General features: G+C 37.1%; 1 protein-coding gene across 1 annotated transcript; it reads left to right on the top strand.

The window, feature by feature from the left end:
* The first annotated feature begins 2 nt into the window (after window positions 1-2).
* LOC133784149 (uncharacterized) lies at window positions 3-1,781 on the top strand. The gene is made up of 6 exons (XM_062223630.1): window positions 3-248; window positions 334-677; window positions 857-1,030; window positions 1,117-1,221; window positions 1,329-1,482; window positions 1,555-1,781. The coding sequence occupies exons 1-6, from the start codon at window positions 3-5 to the stop codon at window positions 1,645-1,647; spliced, it is 1,116 nt and encodes a 371-aa protein (XP_062079614.1). The 3' UTR covers window positions 1,648-1,781.
* Window positions 1,782-22,757: the final 20,976 nt, after the last annotated feature.

The following is a 22,757-nucleotide window of genomic DNA, read 5'->3' as shown; positions in this document are numbered from 1 at the left end:
ACATGCAGGATGTGTTACTTTGTTCGGATAATATTCATAATGTGGTGGCAGAGGGTGTTATCATTGATGGGGTGGGTCCACTGACTATTCATGGTGTTCAACTGACAGACGAATACGCGAGGGTGCGAGTCACCAAAATGTTACAAGAGGATGCTGAAATCCCATGTTCTGTTGGGGAGATACACTATGTTCGAGATACTTATGACGCATTCCTTCCTTGGCCAAAAGATTTAATTATGACTGACCAGGTATAAACAAATTCTTTAATTTGTTACCTATTAAAATATTTGTTGGTCCAGTATTTTAATATTATTTTTACTTGATGTTGCGTAGGGTCCTCGAAGAAAGAAACCTCCTATGTCAAAAAGTTCATCCAAGGATATGTCAAAACCTCCTATGACTAGCCCGCATCTGTCATCAACTGGGTCTCACGTCAATCCAGAAAACACTCTGACCGAAGGCCAACCATTTGCCGATCACATCATGAATCGCATCCATGTTAGCCTTCAGTTTATGGTGAGAGAATTTTGCAGAGTTAAGGGAATAAACTCAGTCGTCTCCATTTCAGTGGACCCAACATTCATGAATCGCGAGTCAATCTTCCTAACTTCAGAGGATGTGGAACAAGTTGCTACCTTGCATATGATTGGAGGCTCAGCAATGATATTCGGATTAAGGTATCCCTTAAACTAATTCTTTGGAATGATAGGAATTTAGAATCAGTTATGAGTACTGCTCTGTGATCTGTTGAAAATTTTCATAGACATTGAATGTTTACAGGTTTGGGAAGTCCTATTTATAGGGGAAACTCTGCCGAAAATTTTCAAAATATTTAACACTAAAGAAAATTTTGCAGATGCATTTGGGAGTCCCTATTTCCAAATCAGCGTGTCTATTACAAGTTTTATGACATTGAACGTCTTAGCATTAATAATGTTAACGATGTAGAGCGATCAACCATTGACTTGGCGAATTGGTTGATGACCATGGATAGAGTTGGTCAACTTTACTTTATACCTTGGAACATACGGTAAGAAATAGTGTAAACTTTTCTTATTTGATTAGTCATATATTAAAAATTTAATTATTTTACTTAACATACGCTTCTTATTTTAGGGAACATTGGATGTTGGTGATTGCTATGCCAAAAGGAAAAATCGTGTTCTTAGATCCATTGAAATCACACAAACGTCCAGAAGAAATTGATTCAATGATAATGAGGTAAGTTTTAAATTTTTTAAAATATTTCTTAATATGCAACAAATATTACATGTTACTACATTTTAATAACTTTTGTTAATTTTCTTTTTAAATAATGCATATTATAGAGCTTCTTCCAATGCATTACTCGGCAATCCCACAAAGATATTCAATGTTACATGTCCAAGACAACCACAAAGTCATGAATGTGGTTTTTATGTCTTGAAGTACATTAGAGATCTTGTACGGGCATCAAATGCAATGACTACCCTAAAAGAAAAAGTAAGTTCATTTTTTATAATTTATTTGCTATCGATAATCTATGAAATTAATTTATATTTATTATTTTTACAGTTTGGTGGGAAGACGCAATATTGTGAGATTGCAGGCCTCTTGCCAATCCAACACGAATGGTTAGGCAAATTGATGACATACATTTATCAGTAAGCCTATTTTGTTTAGTTGTAAGTTTAGTCTTTTGTAAATGTATTAATGTTAAGGCTAGTTATCTTACTTAAGTACTTGTATTTTATATGCTTATGTACAACATTTTTAATTAATAAAAGTTATCATATTTTCATTCAAAAAAAATTCTTAACCAATTTCAATTGTAAAAATATATATAATTGTAATATCATATAATTAAATCGTTGAAAAATAATTAGGCCAAAAAAAATATATTAATTAGATCAATTAAATAAAATTAGGCCAAAATATATATATAAAAATAGAAACCGTCCATTTAAAAATAATTAGAAATATATATTAAATAAAAAAGGCGGGCACTTTCTACTTCGGTTTTTAGGTAAAACCGAAGTAAAATGTGTACTTTCTACTTCGGTTTTACCTAAGAACCGAAGTAGAAAGTGCCCTTTTACTTCGGTTCTTAGATAAAACCGAAGTAGAAAGTACACCTTTTACTTCGGTTTTACCTAAAAACCGAAGTAGAAAGTACCATTTTTACTTCGGTTTTACCTAAAAACCGAAGTAGAAAGTGCCCAGGATGCTAGCGTATATACACTTTCTACTTCGGTTATTATGTAAAAACTGAAGTAGAAAGTGGGGATTCAACTTCGGTGTTTAGCTAGTTTTTACTTCGCTCCGAACTACTGCGGTTGCGAATTTTAGCGAAAACCGAAGTAAATCAAGCTTAAAAACCGAAGTAAAAGCCCCTTTTCCTTGTTGTGCCAGGATAAAACAGCCCAGTCTAGACACTGTATTGGACCTCCACTGCACCGTAGAGAACCGTCGTTTACCACACCCCAATGAATGCTACTGCTCGAATTTTTTAATGGAAAAAATGTTGAGTGATTTTTTCAGAAAAGTAATCGCACCATTTTTAAAGAGAAAGTGGATCTTTTTATTAACGGGAATAAAAAAGACGTTTTATTAAAACGTGGGAGAGGCAGTTGAAATCCTGAAAAAGCTGAAGAGAATAAGTCTTCAGTTTACCAAATATTAACCTCGTTTTTATTAAATAAAATAATATTTTTTCCAAAAAATAATAAGGTGCACACCACACCAACCAACCAGCCAGCTTAGCTCGGTCGGTGGGACGGACGGCGGTGGCAGCGCGCGCGCATGTGTGGTGGTCAGGTGAGCCTTTGTGTGACTCCTCCCTCTTCCACAAAAATGGGTACCCCTTGGGGCACAACCCCAAGGCTCAAGTCCACTCTCTATATACTCTTACAAAGGAGTATTCTAAAACAATGTGGGACTCTTCCTCTAGGGAGTCATTAAAGCACCTTTTCTATTTTTAATAATTTACTCTTATATAGATAAGTTCCAACAATCCCCCACTTGAATTATTTAAAAAATATTTTTCATCGAGCAGTAACCTAAGAACAATAAGATTGAGCATAAAAAAATGTATCTTTCGACTTGAACCTTTGCATAGTGAATGCAATTTAGAATATACTAGAGTGACACGTAGTCTTGAACTCTATCTCTAACATTGCACCATGCACAATCTTTCTAGGGTGTAGTCCAAAAGCTCGTGCTTTAATGGCCATGCATGTCTATCCCAGTATAGTGAACGCTCTAGAAATTTTCCCAAAATTTCATAGGAAGCGGCCCCACTTCCACATTCACGTAGGTGAGTCTATCAAGAGTATTCCTGTAGCTCGGTACTCCACTCCACATAGAGTATAGATCTCATTAAGAGTTTCTATTAACTCATCCTTATGTCGCTTCAGGAATTCATGCTTCAAGTTAACTTTAAGTAATAGCATGATCTATCTCATATCACATCATAACTTATTATTACCCATTGAACCTATTTCTTGGGATCTTCAGTCTATAGGTTGGGTTACCATCATGTGTGATTCATCATTCTAAGGGCAATAGTCCCATTCCTTTTGATGTTTTAAGGACTTTCTCTCTACCTAATCCTTTCGTCAAAGGATCAGCTAAATTTTCATCAGTGCGTATATGATCCACTCTTACAGCTCCAATAGAGAGGAGCTCTCTAACAGTACTGTGCTTACGTCGTATCTGACGTCTTTTATCGTTGTAATAACGGTTCTAAATTTTTGCAATAGCCGTGGTACTATCACAATGGATCAACACAGCTGGTATCGGTTTTTCCCATAAAGGGATCTCAGCTAGCAGGCCTCTCAACCATCCTGCTTCTTCACTAGCAGTAGCTAGTGCTATCATTTCTGACTCCATTGTAGATTGAGCCAGAATAGTCTGTTTTTTAGACTTCCATGAAACAGCTCCACCAGCTATGCTAAAATTATAGCCGCTGGTTGCCTTGGAGTTATCTAACAAGGTGTTCCAGTCAGCATCGCTGTATCCTTCAAGGACAGCGAAAAACTTTTGATAATGCAATCCAAGGTTCATAGTTCTCTTAAGGTACCTCATGACCCTTTCTATAGCATGCCAATGCTCAATACTAGGTCTACTAGTAAACCTGCACTATAGTCCCACAACATAGGCAATGTCGGGTCTAGTACAATCAGTGGCATACCTAAGACTGCCAATGATGCTCGCATACTCTGTTTGTCTTACACCATCACCAGTGTTCTTAAATAGCTTTACAGTTAAAGTAATTGTATTTCTTTAAAATCTTCTCAATGTAATGAGATTGATCCAAAGAAATTCCCTTTTCAGACCTAGTGATCTTTATACCAAGGATCACATTCGCTTCTCCTAGATCTTTCATATCAAAGTTTTCACATAGCACAGATTTCACATCATTTATGACATGCAAGTTCGAACCAAAAATAAGCAAGTCATCCACATACAAACATATGATGGTGCAAATGTCATTCTCAGATTTATAATAAATGCATTTGTCACTTTAATTCACTTTAAAACCATGTGAGATAACTAGATTATCAAACTTTTCATGCCATTGCTTAGGTGCCTGTTTCAAACCATACAAAGATTTATCTAATTTGCACACTTTATGTTCTTGACCATGGATCACAAATCCCTCAGGTTGGTCCATGTAAATCTCTTCTTCTAATTCACCATTTAAAAAAGCAGTTTTAACATCCATTTGGTGCACAACAAGATCATGTAAAGAAGCTAAAGCAATAAGCACACGAATAGATGTTATTCTTGTTATAGGTGAGTATGTGTCAAAGAAATCTACATTTTCTCTCTGTCTAAAACCTTTGGCAACAAGACGTGCCTTGTACTTATCAACAGTACCATCAGGTTTCAATTTCTTTTTCAGAATCCATTTACATCCTATTGTCTTACATCCTGGAGGCAAATCAACTAAATGTCAGGTTTTGTTAGACTCAAGAGAGTCCATTTCATCATTAATGGCTTCTTGCCACAGGTCAGCATCTAATGAGGTCAAAGCTTCTTGGAGGTTCGAAGGATCCTCCTCTAAAGTATATGCACAAAAATCAGAACCAAAATCTTTAGAGACTCTAGCTCTTTTACTTCTTCTAGGTTCAGTTTCATTCCCCTCATGATGCTCAATGTCCCTAATCATAGGCATGTTACTAGATGATGCACCCCCACTATTTCTCAATTTAAATGGAAATCTATGTTCATAAAAATCAGCATCATTTGATTCCAAAATAACATGGTCTTTCAAATCAAAGAATCGATATTCTTTACTATTAACAGCATAGCCAATAAACACACATTCATATGCTCTGCTAGCCAATTTTATCCTTTTAGGATCAGGAATTCTAACATATGCCAAACAACCCCAAGTCTTAAAATAAGAGATGTTTGGTTGTTTATTTCTCAAGATTTCATAAGGAGAAATTTTGCTTTTAGATTTTGGAACTCTATTAAGCACATAGCATACAGTCAATAATATTTCTCCCCACCAATAAGATGCAGCACCAGAATTAAGCAAAATAGCAACAATTGATTCAGTAAAAGTTATATTCTTCCTTTCAGCTTTGCCATTCATTTCAGGTGAGTATGGTGCAGTTCTTTCATGTATAATTCCATGTGAGTTATAAAAATCAACAAACATGCTAGAATCATATTCAGTGCCTCTATCACTACGAAATCTCTTTATCTTTCTATTAAATTGATTTTCAATTTCAGTCACAAAAGATTTAAACATATCAAGAGCATCACTTTTATTTTTCATTAAGTACACATATGTAAAATCAGAACAATCATCAATAAAAGTGATAAAATAACGTTTTCCATTTCTGGTCAACGTTCCATCAAGTTCACAGATATCAGAATGAATTAAATCTAGAGGCTCAATTTCTCTAGTCACAGATTTATGTGGTGTTTTTGTGATCTTAGCTTGGCTACAATAGTCACATTTTTCAAAATCATTTAAAGATAATTTAGGAATTAAGCCTAAACTACTCATATTCTTGATTATGCGCTTGTTAACATGACAGAGTCTAGCATGCCAAGTATTAAAACTACACATCATATAAGCAGAAGCATTCACTTTATTAACATCAACATTCAATTTAAACATTCCCTCAGTTGCATACCCTTTCCCTACAAATATCCCATTCTTAGTTAAAGTAAACAAATCAGCCCCTATAGTCTGTGTAAACCCCGCCTTGTTGAGAAGGTAGCCCGAGACCATATTCTTTCTCATCTCTGGAGTGTGCATGACTTCCTTAAGAATCACAGTTCTTCCAGAGGTAAACTTTAATTCCACATCTCCAATACCAGCAACAATCATAGTGTGCGAATCTCCCAGCAACACTTTCTTATCCTCAGTAGCAGCAGTATATGTCTTAAACATATTTCGATCATAGCAAACATGGCGAGAAGCGCCAGTGTCTACCCACCACCCTTCTGATCCACCAACAAGGTTGATCTCAAATATCATAGCCGTGAAAGGCTCTTCAGTTGTCAGGTTAGCCTGCGGAGCAGAGCTTGGCCTGTTCCTGCACTTGCGTGCAATATGACCTGGTCTGTTGCAAACAAAGCACAGAAATGGAGCAGGTTCATTCTTATTATTATTATTAGGGGGTTGTTGCTGCTGCCTGTTTTGGTTCCTTTGATGGTTCCAATTCTGATTATTGTTCCGAGGTTGATTGTTGCGGTTTGAATTCTGCTTTCGATTCTGATCCTTGAAGTTTTCCCATTGGGTTTCAGAACCGCAGTGGACTTTTTGTTAGTGTTGTTGTTGCTGGATACAACAAGCACTTCTTCTTTCTGGTCTTGTTTACGAGCTTCCTCCTCAATACGAAGGCGAGTGATCAGACTTTCTAGTGAAAATTCTTTTGTTTTGTGCCTGAGAAATTTTTTAAAATCTTTCCACGTAGGGGGCAGTTTGTCAATAATCACAGCAACTTGAAAATTTTCATCTAAAGACATACCTTCAGAAATTATTTCATGAGCGATTTTTCTGAAGTTCATGAGATTGGGCTTCCACTGACTTGTCATCGGTCATCTGAAACTTGAGGTAGCGACTGACAGCGTACTTCTTGGTGCCTCCTCAGTGTCATGCTTCTTTTGCAGTGCGTCCCAGATTTCCTTAGCATTTTTGTCAGAATTATAATAGTCATACAAGTCATCAGATAAACCATTGAGAATGAAATTTTTGCATAAAAAATCATTTTCGACCCAAGCCTCTAATGCCTTAGTTTTTTTGTCCTTCTCATCGTTGTCATCTTTTTCAGTGACGATAGGCTTATTAGTAGTTAGAGCAATGTTAACCTTTTTCATTGTGAGAAAAAATAACATCTTCTATTTCCATCTTTTAAAATGGTTACCCTCAAAACGAAATGGTTTATTTATGTCAATAGCACCAGAGTTATCATCGGTAGTCATGGCAGAAACTAAACGTCTTAAAATTGTTGACATAGTTGCTGCAGAAATAAAAAGGAACGAAATTACCGAATAATAATCTGGGTTGAGTCGCGGACTAGGTCGCTCTCTTTAAGACGTTCGCGGCACTACCCAGAGATGTGCAAGCAGACTATCAGCCCCGTCGTCCCCAGGATAAAAAAACCCAATCTAGACACTGTATCGGACCTCCACTGCACCGTAGAGAACCGTCATTTACCACACCCCAATGAATGCTACTGCTCGAATTTTTTAATCGAAAAAATGTTGAGTGATTTTTTCAGAAAAGTAATCACACCATTTTTAAAGAGAAAGTGGATCTTTTTATTAACGGGAATAAAAAAGACGTTTTATTAAAACGTGGGAGAGGCAGTTGAAATCCTGAAAAAGCTGAAGAGAATAAGTCTTAAGTTTACCAAATATTAACCTCGTTTTTATTAAATAAAATAATATTTAATAAATAAAATTTTTTCCAAAAAATAATAAGGTGCACACCACACCAACCAACCAGCCAGCTCAGCTCGGCTCGGCTCGGTCGGTCGGACGGACGGCAGCGGCGCGCGCGCGTGTGGTGGTCAGGTGAGCCTTTGTGTGACTCCTCCCTCTTCCACAAAAGTGGGTACCCCTTGGGGCACAACCCCAAGGCTCAAGTCCACTCTCTATATACCCTTACAAAGGAGTATTCTAAAACAATGTGGGACTCTTCCTCTAGGGAGTCATTAAAGCACCTTTTCTATTTTTTAATAATTTACTCTTATATAGATAAGTTCCAACATATATGTTCATTTATATTTGAAAACTCTTGATAATAAATAGTTGTGTGTTCTTTATATATATTTATTAGGTGGTGTGTACTTATACGGCCAAAAACAAGCCCTATACCGAGAACAAATGTCGTCGGAATAAGCCTAAATATTCTCGATATAGCCTCTACCGAGATCATGTTCTCGGCAGTAAGTCAACGGTATAGCCGCGTCGGTAGAGGTAAACTTCTACAGACGACATTAAATTTGTTCTCTGTATAAGTTGTACCGAGAACAATGTCATTGGTATAGAGTGGACAATGTCCTCGGCACAACCAGTCCAATTTTGTCACATGTATAGACTGGAACCGAGATTTTGTTTCATATTTGTAATGTTTATTCACTTATTTATTTAATGATTTATTTAATTTGAATTAAACATAATATAATAGAATAAAATTAAAACACTTATATTAAACATATAAATAAAAACATAAGAGTACGTTTGCTAAATCAAAATAAACAGTTGTCCTAAACATGAAAATGTAATAGTCCATAATAATCAAATTCATACATAAGTCCTACTGAGTCGGTGCTCCAACATCGGGATCATCAGGTGGTGGTGGGGCACATTGAGATCCCGGGGTGATACAATGAGATTGGAAGTGCTCCTCTAATTTTCGAACACGCTCTCTCATCTCAAACATCTCTTCATCTCTAGTTTGTGGAGGATCAATAGTAATGGATTTCGATACCTTATGTTAAGGATACGTCCATATCCTTTCTGGTGGCCACGTCACTTTCCGAAGACAGTTTGTACCAAAGATAAGTTGTCATCTTCAGGCGCACTCGAAACTGGTGTGGAACTCTCAGTATCAGTTGTCTGTGTTTGCTGTGTGTCGCAATATGCACGTAATTCCTCCTATGATACAATGTATAATGTAATTATGTATTGTAAACAAAAAATTACAAATTTGAAAAATGTTTAAAAAAACTTAACGTACCCCCAAGTTTATTTGGCTGTCTTTGTCATCCAGCTATCCGGGATAGGCTCAAGTTGCCCAGTCTCTAAATTGCTCTGTCACGTACATATATTTTTATAAAAATAATAATTAAACGTAAATAAGAAAAACAAACTTAAAAAGAATTAATTAACTAACTTTTTTATAGCGTAGTGCTGGAATTGACTAAGAACCTCCGTAGCTAAGCTCTTTTAGTTTCTTCCTATTTTCCTTGTTGACCCCAGAACGTTTATGTAAAAATCTTCTGTTAGTAATATATTTAATTAAGAGAGTTAAGTTTAACAAGAAATTAATACCATAATTTATGGGCGTAAGAAAAATTCAATGGCTTTTTGCCACTTCGTATCTGTGCAACCACCATAATGATTTTATGGCCCATTAATCATTAAATGTTCTTTAATATTGTACTTCCAATCAGAATACTTTTTAGCACACAATGTATCAATGCCTCTCAAGATCCCAAGCATGTGCCCTTGTCCATATCCCAGGCATACACCCAATATCAAACAAATCATCCTAAATTACAAACATTTACTAGTAAATATGATATATAACCTAAAAATAGAATTAACATAAATACAAAAACTACTTACCTCCAGATGTGCAAATATTCTTTGTTTCGAGGCATTTGGTACTTTTGACCATTGAGGACAGTCTAGATCTATGTACTGTCGAACAAGTAATCCCAGCTCTCTTGAGAAATTTGAGCTGTAATCTCTGATCTCTTTATATGTTCTCCCTCGCACATCCCATTCGAGAGGGAGAGGATGCCCCAACTCTTCCTTTTTTCCCCGCGTGTTCAATCCTTTGTGGCATCCACGTTTGTCTTGGAGCTGCTATTGTATGCAAATTTAGTATTTTAAAATTAATATGTATTAATTGTTAAAATTTAAGGAGTGTATCAATGCGTAATGTATTACCTCGTTCACAATCAGCTGGGATATCTGACGGTCCACGTGGAGGATCTCATCCTCCACCATCACTCCTGTGAGATCGAGCAATAACATCAGCCATATCTATCAAACGAATCGATATTAAAATTTCATTTATACTAAACATAATAACTATAATAATCAATTATTGTTAAAATTAGTTACTTCAACATATTATAAAATTACCACTTAATAATCACTATAATAATCTTCACTATCACCATCGGTTTCTATGTGTTTGTAGAGTCCAAGAACTTTACTTAGCTAAGTTAGATAGTAGTATTATCTTTATGACTGTGGATTTTTGGTTCAGATTGGGATTTATTTGGACACTCATAGTAGTACTTGTAGATTTTCTAAGTTTAACCTATAGTGTAGGAATATTAATTTTAACCTAAGGTTTGATTAATATGACTGATATTGAGGATAATATTTACTATACTATAAGGTTTAGATAAGAACCAATAGGATAATAGCACATGTTATATATGGGTTTATTAATGATTAAGCATTTTGAGGATTTAATTTATTAAGGTTAAAATTTGAATACTCTAAGGTCAGTCAGCAGCTTTGAAAACGTTAGAGGGCTTAGTCAAGGTTGTTTAATCAATTTAAATTAAGCTAAAAATGTGTAATTTCGTGTTTAAATAATCAGCGTATGCCGATATATCGCAACTATAGGGGGCGATGTATCGCAGGACGAAGATACAAAAAACACGAAACGATGCACGATTGCCTCGGGCATACTGGCCCAGGCGATATATCGTCTACAGGGGGCGATATATCGCCCCTCTCAGCATCATTTGAAAGTTTTTGAAATCGTTTTCCATTCAAACCTTCAACCTCTTGATAAGTCCAGCACCTTTCTGAACGAGTCTTCAGCCTCCGCTGAACGATAATTCAAATTATTCACTTAAAAAGCCATTATTTTTATTCAAGTTAAATGAAGATCTTTTCATTGCTAAACTCTATATATAGGACCTAGTACCCAGCCCTTATTCATCTTTTACTCTAAGTTTAGAGGCTGCAAGTTACTAGGTGAGTGTGAGAGTGTAAACACTTGGGTTGGGAATCATAAGCTTGATCATCATAAGCTTATCAAACACTTGGGAAGTAAGGTTTTATAGCATTTCAGTTCAAGGTTTAGATTGGTCTTACAAGTCTTCGAGGTATTTCCACACTCTAGTTCATTGGTATTATTTTATTTAATTTCTCATAGTCTTCTACTCAGCCTTCTAACCTTATTCTTTATTTTGGTTAGGAAATCTAAGAACTTGCACATAAGTTTTTGGTAAGTATATTCTCAATGGTATAGTCCTCCCATTCCTTTCATTTCTTTTCTTTATACTCACTCTGTTACAAATGGTTTTTAGGAGTGTTCCAAAGTCCCAACTCTGTCCTCATATCCTGGTAATTTTGGTAAGGAAAATAGGATAGAATTTATATGTTATATGCTTTTTATATGTTATCTTATGGTTTTTATGTTATGAAATATGTTATGTTAAATATGTTTGTAGGCTTGGGCATATGACCTATATGACTAACAAGCCCCAAATAGATTGTGGGCATATGACTTGCTTAGCTAGCAAGACCCCACTAATCTAATGGGCATATGACTTGTTTAGTCTATGGGACCCCAAGTAATAATGGCCATTATAGTATGTATGTGATATAAGTGTTATGTTATGTTTTTTATGAAATTTATGTATATGGACTATGTGTTAGATTTTCCTTGCTGGGCATTAGGCTCACTCATTTTTGTTTATATGTGCAGGAAAATAGTCTTAGTGGCGGGAAATGTTCTTGGAAGCATGGAGAATGTGTATTGAGGCAGAATGGATTCAAGAGCCGAGCGTTTCGATTCGAGGATGTAGTTTGTTTCTTATGGTTTTTACATGTATTTTTCCGCATTTTATTATCTAAATCTCTTTTTAATTATGTCATGTTTTGATTTTAAAACATTGGGATCCCATATCCTACTTGATATTTTATGTAAGGTTTAACTTTTATTTTTACAAGTTTCTTAATAAAGTTATGGTCTTTTCACTTGTAAAGATTTATTAAGGGTTAGTGTTTATGTATAGTTTTCATTAATGGTCCAAAAGTCTAGAGTAGTTGGGTCATTACAGTTGGTATCAGAGCAACGATTCCTTCGCATGAAGTTCTCCTCGATACACACACTCAAAAGCTCCGAATCTGACCGCCAAGTAAGTATTTAAGTTATAAGTTATTTTGCTTATGTGTATAGCTAACAACTTTAGTGTTTATGTTTTTAGTTAAGTATGAATGGAGCTTTAACCTATCAGGATATTCGAGCCATTAAGGCTTTAAAAAGAATAAGGGAGCCAAGAAACACTGTAGGAGCACTAGAAAGAATCACTCGAAGATTGCTCTTGTTCCACAGAGAAATAGGTCACCTTCAAGAGTCTAAGCAAATAATGATGAGAGCAACGGAACAATATGTATTAATAATTAGACTATTTAAAGATTTTCATCCTATAATAGCAGCCTTAGAGGAAATATGGGAAACAATGAATGATGAGGATGAACTGCCATTAGCAATGCGATATTACTTCCTCTTAATTAGGTTCATTGCAAAATCAGAATTTCAGTTTACAAATGAGCAAAAACATAGGATTTTCACAATCCTTCCTAGAGGGCATTTTGATGCACATGATAACGACGATTATGAGGAGATAGATGACGACATGCTAGATGAAGGATCGGATGTTGAAGATCCTGATTTTTAGAATAGTAGTTTTCATTGTTTGTTTTATTTCTTTCTTTATTTTATGGTTGTAATAAGTGAAAACTATTTTTCCAAATTAATTTCATGTTATTTTATTATCATGTATGAGTTTGATTTTATTTTCGCAATCATAATAAATAATAAATAAAATGAATAATGACCAAGTTCGGTGAGGGTGGATACAAATCAATGAACCAAGTTTCCTTATTGAGAGTTAGGGGGCCATAGTAGTGGGAACGATTTTACTGATCCTAGCCCTCCCTCAATATGGTTAACTTTGGAACAAAGATGAGTTTCGAGCCTGAGAATTAAGTCATATAGGATAATTAGAAACAAACTTAGAAAATAAAGATGGCTTGTTTTTCTAAGTATAGAAACCCACTCTAATTAATAAATAAAGACTTAAATAATTTTTTCATAAGAAGTCATAATAAATAAGTCCAAGATATGTTTGTTTTAGAATAAGTTTTTGCCTTAGAGCCTATTAGGTAAAGTTCTAACATGTTTCTTACAACTGTTAGAACTCTGCTATGATGTCGCTCCGAAGATCTGCACGCACCAACGGAAACGCCTCTAACGCTGTTCCAGCGACCAATGAAGCCCCTCCAGTTCGTAGAAGGGGAGTGCGTGCTACTGCCTGCCGCAATGCGCCGGCACCGCCAGCTGACAACACTGCGAAGATCGCCAGACTGCGACAGCAAGTTGAGGAACTTTTGCAGCAACAACGACAACAGGCTCAAACTCAGCCTCAGCCTCCGCGCAGCCGCAGCCACAGCAAATGGCCCCAGCACCCCAACAAGTTGGTCCATATGGGGGATGGCCAGTGATGAACTACGCGCCATATCTAGTACCGAACATGGAGCCAGTGTATGAGAAGTTTCACAAGCAGCACGCTCCAAACTTCGAAGGGACTACAGACCCCTTTGAGGCAGAAGAGTGGCTAAGGAATGTGAAGCCGATTCTGATGCACATGAATCTCAGTAATGCAGACCGCATATCCTGCGTCTCATCTTTGCTCAAGAAGGATGCCAGGATATGGTGGGACTTGGTCCAGCAATCGCATGATGTTGCCACCATGACATGGACCCGATTTGTGGAGCTGTTCCACAAAGAGTACTACAATTCAGCTGTACTCGCTACGAGAGTTGAGGAGTTCGCTAACTTGAAGCAGGGTACTTTATCGGTGGCAGAGTATGCTCGTCAGTTTGACCGCTTAGCTAAATTCGCATCTGAGATGGTTCCAACCGATTTTCTGAGGGTGAAAAAATTTGTTAGAGGACTTCGACCAAAAATCGAGATGGGGGTTAATCTAGCAAACCTGGGGAACACTACATATGCCGATGTTCTTGAGACGGCAATAGAATTAGAGAGGTTGCAGGCTAACGTAAGTAAAGAGGAAGTCGGAAAGCTTGGACCTAGACAGCAGAATCAACCTCAGACCAGTCGGAGCAACAACCATAACGGCAACAATTAGTCCAGCAACAACGGTAACGGCCAGAAAAGACGTCATCCGGATAACAAGAAATTCGACAGCGATAAGAGGGCACGTACGAATAATGGGGGAAATAGGACGGGCTACGTGGAATACCCGCCATGTGCTAAGTGTCAGAAGAAGCATCCTGGAGAATGCCCTGCAAACACCAAGGAATGTTTTAACTGTGGTCAGGAAGGGCATCGTAAAAGAGATTGTCCTCAGCAAAAGCCAGAAGGGAAGAAGGACGACAAGATGGTTCCTGCTAGGGTTTTTGCCTTAACCCAAGGAGAGGCTGATGCTAGCAATAAGGTGGTCACAGGTCAGGTTTCTATCCTCAATAACTTATGTTATGTATTATTTGATTCGGGAGCCACTCATTCGTATATCTCGTTAGGAATGATAGAAAAACTAGACAAACCTTGTGAAAGATTTAGAACTAGGTTTGTAACCGAGTTGCCTTCGGTCAAAGTAGTTCTATCATCACGGATAGTACGAGGCGTACCGATCAAGATTGAGGACTTATAACTAGAAGGAGACCTGATAAAACTGGTGATCAAGGACTTTGACGTAATACTAGGCATGGACTGGCTAGCACGGCATGGCGCAACCATCGACTGTAAATGCAAGAAGGTGATGTTCGAGACTCCTGACGGCCAGAAACTATGCTTCATGGGACAAGCTTCAGGATTGCGCACCCCGTTAGTATCATCTCTCAAAGCTCAAAGAATGATGGAGAAAGGATGTCAAGCATTCTTAGCCAGCATCACGAATGTGGAAAGGGAGACACCACTTAAGGTTCGAGATGTCCGTGTTATACAAGAATTTCCCGAGGTATTTCCCGATGACTTGCCAGGATTGCCGCCAACTTGGGAAATAGACTTCACGATAGAATTAGTACCAAGCACCGAGCCTATCTCTAAGGCACCATACTGGATGGCACCTACAGAACTCAAGGAGTTAAAGACGCAGCTACAAGAACTCCTAGACTTAGGTTTTATTAGGCCAAGCCATTCGCCATGGGGAGCTCCGGTACTATTCGTGAAGAAGAAGGACGGAAGTATGCGGATGTGTATAGACTATCGTGAGCTGAACAAAGTAACGATTAAGAACAAGTACCCGCTACCTCGGATCGATGATTTGTTTGATCAACTTCGAGGCGCGACTGTATTTTCAAAAATCGATTTACGGTCCGGGTATCGTCAGCTCAAGGTAAAGGGAGAAGATATTCCTAAGACAGCCTTTAGGACTCGTTATGGACATTACGAGTTCTTGGTTATGTCCTTCGTTCTTACCAACGCACCAGCCGCGTTTATGGACTTAATGAATAGGGTCTTCAAAGATTTCTTAGATAAATTCGTCGTTGTATTCATCGACGATATTTTAATATACTCCAAGGATGAAGTAGAGCACGAGGAACATTTGAGGTTGATTTTGACGTGATTGAAGGAGCATCAACTCTACGCAAAGTTCAAGAAATGCGAGTTTTGGCTTTCGCAAGTGGTGTTCCTCGGGCACATTATATCGAAAGATGGAGTTGCAGTAGACCCATCAAAGGTAGAGGCCGTGAAGGATTGGCCCAAACCAAAGAACGCATCTGAAGTAAGAAGCTTTCTAGGGTTAGCAGGTTATTATAGGAAGTTTGTAGAGGGCTTTTCAAAGATAGCCACTCCGCTCACCAACTTGACCCGGAAACAACAAAGATTTAACTGGAATGATAAGTGTGAAGAAAGCTTCCAGTTGCTTAAGGATAAGCTTTGCTTAGCACCAGTACTCAGTGTACCGACACCCAACGATAAATTCGTGGTCTACTGCGATGCATCAAAGCAAGGATTGGGTTGCGTGCTGATGCAAAATGACAAGGTGATAGCCTACGCCTCACGACAATTGAAGGAGTATGAGCAGCGCTATCCAACTCACGATATGGAGTTGGCAGTGGTGGTCTTTGCATTAAAAATCTGGCGCCATTATCTTTACGGAGAACGGTGCGAGATTTATACGGACCACAAGAGTTTAAAGTACTTCTTTACTCAGAAGGAGCTCAACATGAGACAGCGCAGGTGGTTAGAGTTAGTAAAGGATTACGACTGCGAAATCCTATACCACCCAGGAAAGGCGAATGTAGTTTCCGATGCGCTTAGTAGAAAAAGTTATGGAAATTTAGCAGCTTTATCTGGAATAGAAAAGCCGCTACAGCATGAGCTTATCAGTGTCGGAATAGAAGTAGTTGTAGGCAAGCTGGCTAACTTGTCTATCCAATCGAATCTACTAAAAGATATACGAAATGGTCAGGTATATGACGACACACTAGCAGCACATATGGGTGCAGTCAGAGAAGGCAAAGCTATAGATTTCTCAATCTCTAGCCAAGGTTTATTGAGATATAAGGATCGGGTATGCGTGCCAAACGATCAAAGTATTAAAAAGACGATTCTGGAAGAAGCACACAGTACCCCGTACTCAATTCACCCAGGATCTACCAAGATGACTCATGACATCAAGGCAATCTACTGGTGGCCAGGGATGAAGAAGGACATAACAGAGTTTGTGTCTAAGTGTCTTGTATGCTAGCAAGTGAAAGTAGAGCATCAGCGGCCTACAGGTTTATTGCAACCGCTTAGTGTACCAGAATAGAAGTGGGACGATATAGCTATGGACTTCGTGACGGGTTTGCCAAGGACGAATAAGCAGCATGATTTCGCTTGGATAGTAATAGATAGACTAACCAAGTTGGCTCATTTCCTGCCTGTTAAAACTTCTTACACGGCAGACCAATATGCAGACATCTATATCCAAGAGATAGTACGGTTGCATGGAATCCCCAAGACGATAGAATCAGATAGAGGGTCGGTATTTACATCAAGATTTTGGGGAAGTTTATAGCAAGCTATGGGTACTAAGTTAAGTCTTAGTACAGCTTTTCATCCTCAGACAGATGGGCAATCCGAGCGTACGATTCAGATTTTAGAGGATATGCTATGCGCGTGTATACTTGATTTCGGAGGATCATGGATCAAGTACTTGCCGTTGATAGAATTTTCCTACATCAACAGCTACCAGTCAACGATCGGGATGGCACCTTATGAGTTATTATATGGAAGAAGGTGCCGATCACCGTTGCACTGGGACGAGGTAGGAGAAAGGCAGCTTCTTGGTCCCGGAGCTGTTAGACAAGCTCAAGAAGCAGTAGCGCTTATTAGACAGCGTATGCTTGCTGCTCAAAGCCGTCAGAAAAGCTATGCGGATGCCAAGCGACGCGATGTTGAATTCCAAGTTGGAGATCGAGTCTTCCTGAAGATATCTCCTATGAAAGGTGTAAAGTGGTTTGGGAAGAAAGGCAAGCTTAGTCCCCGATTCATAGGTCCTTTTGAGATATTGGACAAAGTGGGAGCAGTTGCGTATAGACTAGCCCTACCGCCAGCACTAGCAGATAGTCACAACGTGTTCCACATCTCGATGCTACGCAAATATGTGTCAGACCCATCTCACGTCCTCAAGTACGATACGATAGCACTCCAGAAAGACTTAAGTTACGAGGAACGGCCAATTAGCATCCTGGATAGGGGGATGAAGCAGTTACGGTCCAAGAGCCTTCCTATAGTAAAAGTCCTATGGAGTAATAGTTCTGAACGAGAGGCAACGTGGGAGTTGGAGGAGGATATGCAAGGCCGATATCCGGAGTTATTTGGTAAGTAAATTTCGAGGACGAAATTCTTTTTAGTAGGGGAGAATTGTAGAGTCCAAGAACTTTGCTTAGCTAAGTTAGATAGTAGTATAATAGTAATAGTAGTATTATCTTTATGACTGTGGATTTTTGGTTCAGACCGGGATTTATTTGGACACTCATAGTAGTACTTGTAGATTTTCTAAGTTTAACCTATAGTGTAGGAATATTAATTTTAACCTAAGGTTTGATTAATATGATTGATATTGAGGATAATATTTATTATACTATAAGGTTTAGATAAGAACCAATAGGATAATAGCACATGTTATATATGGGTTTATTAATGATTAAGCATTTTGAGGATTTAATTTATTAAGGTTAAAATTTGAATACTCTAAGGTCAGTCAGCAGCTTTGAAAACGTTAGAGGGCTTAGTCAAGGTTGTTTACTCAATTTAAATTAAGCTAAAAATGTGTAATTTCGTGTTTAAATAATCAGCGTATGCCGATATATCGCAACTATAGGGGGAGATATATCGCAGCACGAAGATACAAAAAACACGAAACGATGCACGATTGCCTCGGGCATACTGGCCCAGGCAATATATCGTCTACAGGGGGCGATATATCGCCCCTCTCAGCATCATTTGAAAGTTTTTGAAATCGTTTTCCATTCAAACCTTCAACCTCTTGATAAGTCCAGCACCTTTCTGAACGAGTCTTCAGCCTCCGCTGAGCGATAATTCAAATTATTTTCACTCAAAAAGCCATTATTTTTATTCAAGTTAAATGAAGATCTTTTCATTGCTAAACTCTATATATAGGACCTAGTACCCAGCCATTATTCATCTTTTACTCTAAGTTCAGAGGCTGCAAGTTACTAGGTGAGTGTGAGAGTGTAAACACTTGGGTTGGGAATCATAAGCTTATCAAACTCTTGGGAAGTAAGGTTTTATAGCATTTCGGTTCAAGGTTTAGATTGGTCTTACAAGTCTTCAAGGTATTTCCACACTCTAGTTCATTGGTATTATTTTATTTAATTTCTCATAGTCTTCTACTCAGCCTTCTAACCTTATTCTTTATTTTAGTTAGGAAATCTAAGAACTTGCACATAAGTTTTTGGTAAGTATATTCTCAATGGTATAGGCCTCCCATTCCTTTCATTTCTTTTCTTTATACTCACTCTGTTACAAATGGTTTTTAGGAGTGTTCCAAAGTCCCAACTCTGTCCTCATATCCTGGTAATTTTGGTAAGGAAAATAGGATAGAATTTATATGTTATATGCTTTTTATATGTTATCTTATGGTTTTTATGTTATGAAATATGTTATGTTAAATATGTTTGTAGGCTTGGGCATATGACCTATATGACTAACAAGCCCCAAATAGATTGTGGGCATATGACTTGCTTAGCTAGCAAGACCCCACTAATCTAATGGGCATATAACTTGTTTAGTCTATGGGACCCCAAGTAATAATGGCCATTATAGTATGTATGTGATATAAGTGTTATGTTGTGTTTTTTATGAAATTTATGTATATGGACTATGTGTTAGATTTTCCTTGCTGGGCATTAGGCTCACTCATTTTTGTTTATATGTGCAGGATGATAGTCTTAGTGGCGGGAAAGTTTCTTGGAAGCTTGGAGAATGTGTATTGAGGCGGAATGGATTCAAGAGCCGAGCGTTTCGATTCGAGGATGTAGTTTGTTTCTTATGGTTTTTACATGTATTTTTCCGCATTTTATTATGTAAATCTCTTTTTAATTATGTCATGTTTTGATTTTAAAACAATGGGATCCCATATCCTACTTGATATTTTATGTAAGGTTTAACTTTTATTTTTACAAGTTTCTTAATAAAGTTATGGTCTTTTCACTTGTAAAGATTTATTAAGGGTTAGTGTTTATGTATAGTTTTCATTAATGGTCCAAAAGTCTAGAGTAGTTGGGTCATTACAATGTTCATCTTCCTCTTCATCATCTTCTTCTTTATATTCAACTTCCTCCTCCTCCCCTTCCTCTTCCTCCTCCCTCTCATCCTCAATTGCAACATTATCTATCTCAACAAATTGTAATGGAGCCTCCGTACGTTCAAAGCTGATTTGTGGCAACGGACCAAGATCAATGAATAATTGGAAATTAGAGGAACTAGTGTCCTGCATAACATCTACTTCTACATCCTCTGCTTGTTCTTCAACTAGTGGGATGTCCCACACATTTCTGTGATGCACGTCTTGGATGACTTTCCAGTGAGATTTATTTTTAAGGTCATCAATGTAGAGATTTTGGTTAGCCTGAGTTGCTAAGATAAATTTATCATCTTTGAAGGCCTCTGAACTGGTTTTAATACTTGTATGTTTTGCTCAAACTTTAATCCTAAAGACCGATTAGTGTCAAATCATTTGCACTTAAACAATACAACAAAACAACTAGAAAGATATGACATCACTAAAACTTCTTCCAACTGGCCGTAATAAGTATTATTTTCGAATCCCACTACAGAGACTCCACTATTTTGAGTTTTACGATTCTTGTCCCTGTCATAACACAAAAATTTACTCCATTTACAACACACCCAGGGTACGATGCAACGTGAGTTGAAGAACCATTTGCTAAAGATATTAATTCTTCATGTACTTCCAAGGAACCTGTACAACAAACAAAAACAACTAATTTAAGAGTTACTAATAAGTGTTATAATAAACATGCAATGAAAGGAATAACTACTTTAATTACTTACTGAAGATATGGCAAGATCTCATTGCAGTTATTTAGAATATACCAATCCGCTGTTTTCATCACTTCATCTTCCAAAATTGTCAAGGATTTCTTACCAATTGGACGACCCTGAGATTGAAAGACCGACATCTTTTTAAGTGATGGACCAACATCTACATTTCGGTCTAGACGATTGAACTTTGTTTCAACTCCTTTCAAGTACATGGAGCAAAATGTTAATGCCTCATCAACCACATATCCTTATGCTATTGACCCCTCTGGACGTGCTTTATTACGGACATAATTCTTCAAATTTTTCATATACATTTCAAAAGGATACATCTACCTCATGTGAACCGGTCCTCCAAGTATTGCTTCTTCCAATAAATGTATTAGTAGATGAACTATGATATCGAAAAAAGTAGGGGGAAAAATGTTTTCTAACTTGCAAATAATCTCAACAATTGAAGTTTTGGCTTTTTCTAAATCTGAGACTTTTAAAATTCTCGCACAAATGAGCTTGAAGAAAGTGCATAACTCAATAATAGTTGTACTTATCTATTTCTTTAGGAATGCATGCACACCAACTGGCAAAAGGCATTGCATAATGATGTGGCAATCATGCGATTTCTAACCAGTGATCTTATTGTCATTATCAATCACATTTTTCCTTAGGTTAGATCCAAAACCATCTGGAAACTTCACTGATTTAAGAAATCGACAAAACTTTTGGCGATATTCAACAGTAAAAGTGAATTTGGTCGTAGGCTTTTGTATCCGACCATTCAACTTCCTCAGCTATAACTATGGTCTTATCTTCATCTTCTCCAAGTCTACTCTGGCACTAACTATGTCTTTGGTCTTATTCTCCAACCCAACTATTTGTAGGAAAAACTAATTGCAGGATCTTTATTTATTTTCATGCAATTTACATATTATCAACACAAACATGCAAATTCCTAGAACATGCTCCTATGAAATTGATACAAATACAAAGTAAAGTAAAAACTTACATTACGCAGCGGAACTGGAACAACTCCACCCTTCAATCTCTCTAACCCTTGATTCCATTCTGTAGCAGAGTATTATCAAGAGATTGAACAAGATCAGCAACACAGTCTTCCTCACCAAGCCTTTGATCAACCTAGAACTAGTGTGGGCTGGCTCTCAACACATGAGATAGAGATCTAGAAAAGAAGAAGAGATTGTGGCTAAGAAAGGATTAGAGTGTCTAGGTTTTCACTTACCCAAATCAACTGAGACTGACTTGCTTCTAAAAACCCTAGATATCATATTCCTTATATAGGCAACTTAATGGGATTTATTTAAATTTAAATTAATTAAAAATAACAAACAAAACTAAAAGCCTTGGGCTGCCATAAATGAACTTGGGCCCAATCTCTTTATTTTGAATTTAAATCCCAACTGGGCCTAAATTCAAAACCTTTTATTTATTTATTTTTTAATTAATTAATTAAATCCTTATTCAAATTAACTAATTATAATTTGAAACTTGATTTAATATTATTTATTTATATTGATACCAATTTATCAATATTAATAAATTTACCCAAATATTCTCTTTTATTCTCTAAATCTCATATCTCTGTAAATTTTCCAAAATTGACCTAGTCAACTTTAAAAATCCTAATTGATAATTAAATCAATTAATTGAGACATTCTAGATGATTTACTCAAAGGTGATGCGGGGACCATGGATCCATGAAATCAAGCTCCAACAAGTTACCGTGAATTTATTTACGAATAATTTCACTACCTTATTAATTCCTCGTGACTCCACTATAGACTTGGAATTGAACTCTTGAATTCATAGAACGTATTTTCAAAACCATAAATACGTTATCCATTGTTATAACCATTACAATCAGTCAATCCTCTATCGATGACTTACTAATGAGCTGGGTGCAAATTACCGTTTTACCCCTCATCAGTATTTTATCCTTAACTCCCACTAAGTTCCTTATAAATGATATTTCCGTGAACTTAATCAC

The sequence above is a fragment of the Humulus lupulus genome, chromosome 6 (assembly GCF_963169125.1).
Source record: "Humulus lupulus chromosome 6, drHumLupu1.1, whole genome shotgun sequence".
Taxonomy (NCBI): domain Eukaryota; kingdom Viridiplantae; phylum Streptophyta; class Magnoliopsida; order Rosales; family Cannabaceae; genus Humulus; species Humulus lupulus.
This window is presented reverse-complemented; position numbering and strand designations above follow the sequence as displayed.

Bases quoted from the DNA above. Each gene is read 5' to 3' on its own strand.
- LOC133784149 (XM_062223630.1), top strand. From the start codon at position 3: ATGCAGGATGTGTTACTTTGTTCGGATAATATTCATAATGTGGTGGCA. The intron at 678-856 runs GTATCCCTTAAA...AAAATTTTGCAG, and splicing joins GCAATGATATTCGGATTAAG to ATGCATTTGGGAGTCCCTAT. The intron at 1,222-1,328 runs GTAAGTTTTAAA...TGCATATTATAG, and splicing joins ATTGATTCAATGATAATGAG to AGCTTCTTCCAATGCATTAC.